General features: G+C 42.8%; 1 protein-coding gene across 2 annotated transcripts in view; it reads left to right on the forward strand.

Moving 5' to 3' along the window:
* The window catches only part of LOC108577934 (protein GDAP2 homolog), a 36363-nt gene extending 30369 nt beyond the window's left edge, over window positions 1-5994 (forward strand). For both annotated transcript variants that reach the window (XM_017941168.1, XM_017941176.1), the window contains exons 9-12: window positions 3230-3369; window positions 3704-3758; window positions 4615-4758; window positions 5434-5994. In XM_017941168.1, the coding sequence (XP_017796657.1) occupies window positions 3230-3369; window positions 3704-3758; window positions 4615-4758; window positions 5434-5496 (402 nt within the window). In that variant the 3' untranslated portion in view covers window positions 5497-5994. The remainder of the gene's footprint in view (window positions 1-3229; window positions 3370-3703; window positions 3759-4614; window positions 4759-5433) is intronic.
* The last annotated feature ends 6 nt before the right edge of the window (window positions 5995-6000 follow it).

The following is a 6000-nucleotide window of genomic DNA, read 5'->3' on the forward strand; positions in this document are numbered from 1 at the left end:
GCTGTGTTACACTTCTTGGATACCCCGATAGAAATCACAATGCGCAGGTGAATGCAAATTGGCGTGGAAATTGCGGGTTTCCGGTTTACCGGCGAATAAGTTTGATATCGATGGTTAACGATGATTCAACTAATTATACCGAGCGTTTCGTATTTACAGAAAAGATGATTAAAACCGAGCGTCGAGGGGGAGAGATCGATCGAGCCTTGAACTCTTCTGTATTCTCTTGTATCTCTCTCTCTCTCTCCCTCTCTTGGCAAGCTCGTAATTTCGTGTAGCTAAAAAGAATGGACGGATCGGGTCCAAAAGCTGGCTTGGCTGGCTGGACTGATTAATTCTGGCAAAGGTTTCTGGATTTCCGCAGCACGATAATTTAACCTTTTATCGTGGAAAACGCTTGGAAACATGTCTCTCTTTCTCTTACTCTCTCGAGTGATTTGCCAAAAAATTTTCTCGTATTTCAGTTCCCCTTGGCTTCTGTTTAATTTTATTCTTTCGTCAAGAGAAAGATCGAGGAAAAGTGTCGAATTAACGCGAACTCGTAAATCCTTTGTGACGAACGTGAAAAGGTACACAGTTTGCTCTCCCCTACTCGTGGGAGCTGATTGTGTACAAATTGCGATATCTAGTGACGTCTCAATTTACTTAGGATCAAACCGATTGACGCAAATCGAGAATGTTAAAGAGACAATACCGAGGACAACAGATTTTACGGAATGTACGTCTGGACAAAGTCGAGAATATTTTGTATTATCAAGAGACTACTCTGTTTCATTTTTACCGAAGCATCTCTTTCTTTGCGCAGGTTACGTATCAAACTGCAACTCTTTGTCAATAAGTTACGTCTTCCTAAAATTCCTCCAGTCTCACTTCTACCATTTTAACATTCGTCCAAATAAAAAGTAACTCATTTTTGCAACCTCTCATTTGCAAAATTTAGTATCCGAAAGGTGAAGAAAAGTTAATTTAAAAAAATTAGACACTCGAATTTCACTTGAAAGTTGGAAAACGCACCTGAAGCTCCAAGCTCCAAAAATAAGAGTTTGGCAGATAGAAGATCTGAGCAAAGAAGGGGACAATCTCCTTCCCGCTTCTTCCACGGCCCTAATCCTTCATCTGCGAATTCCTCGAGCCGCGGCACATCGCGAGAACGCAGAATTTAATATCACAATATCGTTCGACCTACATGTGTGCGACGTCGTCCATAATATCGGATTAAAATACACGGCCAGACTTTCTGACGTCACGAACGAGAAGAGAAGAAACAGAGCACGAGGGGTGGTGGAAAATCCCTTCGACGCGACGACCGTCCTCTCTCCAGCCGGAAGAAAACGGACGTTCTGCCTTTGCACACTTTCCGCTTGAACTTTCGGTGGCTTTCGCGTCGAGACTCTCCTCCCTTGTTGCTTGCTCGCTCGCGCTCCTTTGCTCTTTTCGGGGGAGCGCGAGGCCTCCGACCTGATTTCCACGACCCCCGCGCGACAGGAGCGAGGAACTGGAGTACTAATTCGAGTTGTAGCGGCGCGATCGATTAAAACGTATGACGAGTGCGCTTTCCTAGGGATCAAAGACTCGTGGGTTGCGAGCGCAGGCACCCACTGCCGTTCCTCGTGTCGCGTTCGCTTGATTTCGTTTGAGAGGATCGTGGGCGGTTTGGGGCACGTTTCCTAGAGTGACGAGGGGAATTTTAGTTTGGGAGATTAACGAGGATGGGAGATGATAGGAGAGGGATTCGATTTGGGCTCGTTTTCAGGGGACGATATGTATGTAGGGTGATTTTGGTTTGAGGAGGACTGTGGGCGGTGTAATGCACGTTTCGTAGAGCAATGAAGTGATTTTTAATTTGGAAGAAGTAATAGAAAGAGGATTTGATTTGGGCTCGTTTTCAGAGGACGATTTCAGGAGGATTGTGCACGTCTCTTGGAGTAATGAAGTGAATTTTAGTTTGAAGGATTCGCGAGAAGAAGGATAACGAGGATGGAAATTGATAGGAAAAAAATTCGATTTGGGCTCATTTCCAAAGGACGATTTGTAGATTGATTTTGGTTTGAGGACATTTTGAGGAGAATTGTGGTGCCCATTTTATAGAGTAATAAACTGAACGTAATTTTAATTTGAAGGATTAATGGGAGGAAGAATAATGAGGATAGGAAATGATAGAAAAGGGGTTGGATTTGGGCTCATTTTTGAAGGATATTTGATTGCAAGGTGATTTTGGTTTGAACAAGATTGTGGGCGACATTATGCACGTTTCATGGAGTAATGAAGTGAACGTAATTTTAATTTGAGGAATTGTCGAGGCTGGAAAACGATAGAACAGGAATATTGAGCTGGATTTCAAAGGACATTTCATTCGAGGACACTTCGAGCAAGATTGTGAACGTGAAATGATACCCATTCCGTAGTAATTTTAGTTCCAAGCATAACACAAAATAGATTCGATCTGGGCCAATTGCCAAGAAAGATCGAACAGCGATGACAATTTTCCTCTGGACCTTTTTTCACAAATACAGTCGCAGATTAAACTTAAACAATTTCCCTGCAGGGAGTTGATAAAACCGAGAATAGTGAGCGAGTATTCGTTCTATAAATGCATGGAAAGAGGATAATTTCAATTCACGTCGGTTTTCATTGGCTGTTTGATTTGCAAGCTGCGATGAAATGGAGAGGATTCTTTGAGAAATAAGGTGGATTAAAATAGCCCTCGTTCTAAAGGACAAGGGACCAAGGATAAGTCTGACATACTATCTTTCGAAGAATAGAATCGCGGATGAAAAATAAAACTCGTTCTAACGTTTTACTTTAAAATAAAGAACGAAACTTAAACCTCCGTTTATAACGACAAGTAACTTTTCCCATTATTCCACCATTGTGAGCTTACATTCGCACACATTTCTCACCCACGTTCTGAAGTTACAATTTTTTCCCAACTGCACCCGAAAAAAGAGATACGACTGGTCTCTGTTGCGCAACTCGCTTTGTTTAAGCTTCCGGAGACGTCATAAATTTCATTAATCTCTCGGCAAAACGTGTATTCCGTGCGAGCCTGTTCACGGAAAAATTCGTGGAAGCTGAAGAGTATCAAAGGCGAGATATATAAAACGATAATTCAAACGGTTGAGCCTCCTCGTATGAATAATTCGAGGATAAAAGAAGCGCTGCTTGTTAATCCTGTACAGAGTCTCCTCGAGAATTCGCTGTAACGAGAAATTCCACGTTTCTGTTTCAGGCATTGCTGTATGTGATACAACTGCTGGACCCGATTGTCAAAGGCGACTACGTTATCGCTTATTTCCACACGCTAACGACCAGCAACAACTACCCTAGCCTTCAATGGTTGCGCGAAGTGTACAACGTGCTTCCTTACAAGTAAGGTCCAACTTCTATCTGTATTTCTTCGTAATTTCCAAGCGAAAGTGAGAACTTCGGATTCTCTCAACTCCGACGATTCTCAATTGCAACTTTGAAAAAAAGGAAAATCCGCAGTAAACAATCGGGAGTATGATAAATGATACCGATCCAGCAAGTTCCGTGCGTGATTCGACGCTGTGACCATGAGAACGTAGATTCGCAGATAAGCAACAGACCTGATGCAACAATAATGAGTGTTGCTCGTGAATAAACTAGTTTAAATCGAGTCTTCTCGATGAAACCTTCGTTAGGCGTACCATTCGCTAATTAAGTTGAAATATTTTTCTTACAGGTATAAGAAGAACTTGAAGCACTTCTACATTATCCATCCAACTTTCTGGACCAAGGTTAGTATACAGAGATTGAGGATTTCTCGCTTGAAAAAAAAAAAAATCGTTTTCAATCCACTCTCGAGATGTGGAACGATAATAAATCAAAGCGGAATATTTTCTCGCAGGCTCGTTTCGTTCCACGTGTCGGTTCGCGGTGTCGATAAAATTCAGCAATTAAAACGCAGTTGCTTTTCCCACGTTCTTCCTCCATGCACACCACCTACGATTGTATCGTACGTTCGGGTCTTCCGGTATAGAGTAGCCACTTGGCAAATGGCGTTTTCACGTTGCAAATCCGTGTACACGCATCCTTGACCCCTCTCCGCGAGGCCGATCTCTATCTCGTGAACTGGATCTGGCGTTGTTAGCGGTTCAAAGGAACGTGAAACGCGGCGGGAGACGATATCGACGAAGCGGAGGAGAATAATTGGACCTTTCTGTCTTCGTTTTCCCTCTCGTTAGCTTGAAAACGGCAGGGCGAATCGTTCGTCCGGGAAACGCTCGAACATTCGGGGAACGGCGTAGGAATTGGGAAAATTTTATTTCACGGTGAATTAGGGCTAATTTCAGACGAAAGAGCGTGCAGGTTTGGATGTAGGTCATGAGTCATCGACGTGAGTCATAAGTTTTTGTGTAGTTCGTATCATCTTGATAACGTGACTAATTATTTTATTCAATTATGATAAATGAATTAGGATCTATGAGTCATTGTAATAAACGTGTCTTTCTTAATTTAGCCATTAGCTAACTGTTCTAACTCATAAGTAATCTTGCTAAAACTCGTTACACTCTTTTAGAAGAGACTTGTACAGTGTTTGTTTTTGTAATGTTGTTTAGCAAACTGAAATAATTGGTTTGTTATCTGCTGCAGATGATGACGTGGTGGTTCACTACGTTCATGGCCCCAGCCATCAAGCAGAAGGTTCACAACTTACCCGGAGTCGAGTATCTTTACGAGGTCATGTCTCCTGAGCAACTGGAAATCCCGGCTTATATCACGGAATACGACATGACGGTAAGAATATTTGCAATCCTTTTCTCTTGGGAATAACAACAAAGTCGGCGAAATATTCTAAACAAAACTGAATACCTTCTCAAGTTGTAATTCCATAACCAGTTCCTTGTTTCTTTGTGAAAACAAAAAATGTGTTTCCCACTTTGAATTATAAGATAAGAGCTAACAAATACTACTTGCTGACAGAATAATGGTACAGTGACAAAATATTTTCTAACACACAAATACCTTGTCAGAATTCTAATTCTTTGTTTCCTTATGAAAATAACAAATCTGCTTCCTACTTTGAATTACAAGATAAGAGCTATCAGAACAATGATAGTGGTAAAATAGTTTACCACATTTTTTTTATCATTTTTATTTGTAACATATACACATAAAAACACTCCACACCATTTCCACATCACACAATTCCAGTAACATCAAGAACAACAGTAACACACCAAAAAGAATCTTCTGTAATACCTATCAAACCGACTTTATGTAAATAAACTTTATACCCGCCCCATATCACCAATCCTCGAACAGCGTATCATTTCCAACATTTCAAGCCTGACATCACCGTTTCATCTCGAACCAAGATCCCTCGCAAAATTTCCCTCAAGCACCGTAACCTGCCCAAAGGAGCCTGAAATGCAAATGTCTAACGGGATCGAGAAACGTGGGCTGTTTCAGATAAACGGTATGAGGTACTATCAGCCAGACCAGGTTCCCTCATCGCCGTCCACGTCCACGTAACTCTCCGAACCGGCCTCCCAGCCAGCGAAACACTGGACAGAAAGAAGCAGTCGGATCGATCATTCAGCTCGATAGTACCGTGTCTGTACTGGCGCGCGCGTGTCCACCACTCGTGTACACCGAACAGCAGCGTATACAAAAGCAGCTTCTGATCAGCTTGGCACGCGCGCGTTCCGTTCTACTCCTCGACGACGAACACCGGCCGATCGATCAAGCAGAAGACAGCGTTCCTGAGGAGCGGCAAAGTGCCTGGTGGTGCGACACGTTACGGAGAACGAGAGAACCGAGTTCATCTTGTTGTCATCCCCCCCCTCTTACAGAAAATCACCGAAGAGTCAAAGGAAACCACTGCCCATCTCTGTTTTCTCGCGTTGCTTTTCATCGGACGGATTCTTTCGTTAGTTCTCCGGATATCTGCGCGAGGGGAGGAAGGTTCTATTATACGTTGATCGGTGCTGGACACAATCTCGACGAAGACACGAAGGGAGAGGAAGGAGAAGCCGA

The sequence above is a fragment of the Habropoda laboriosa genome, unplaced genomic scaffold, assembly GCF_001263275.1.
Source record: "Habropoda laboriosa isolate 0110345459 unplaced genomic scaffold, ASM126327v1 scaffold5, whole genome shotgun sequence".
Taxonomy (NCBI): Eukaryota; Metazoa; Arthropoda; class Insecta; order Hymenoptera; family Apidae; genus Habropoda; species Habropoda laboriosa.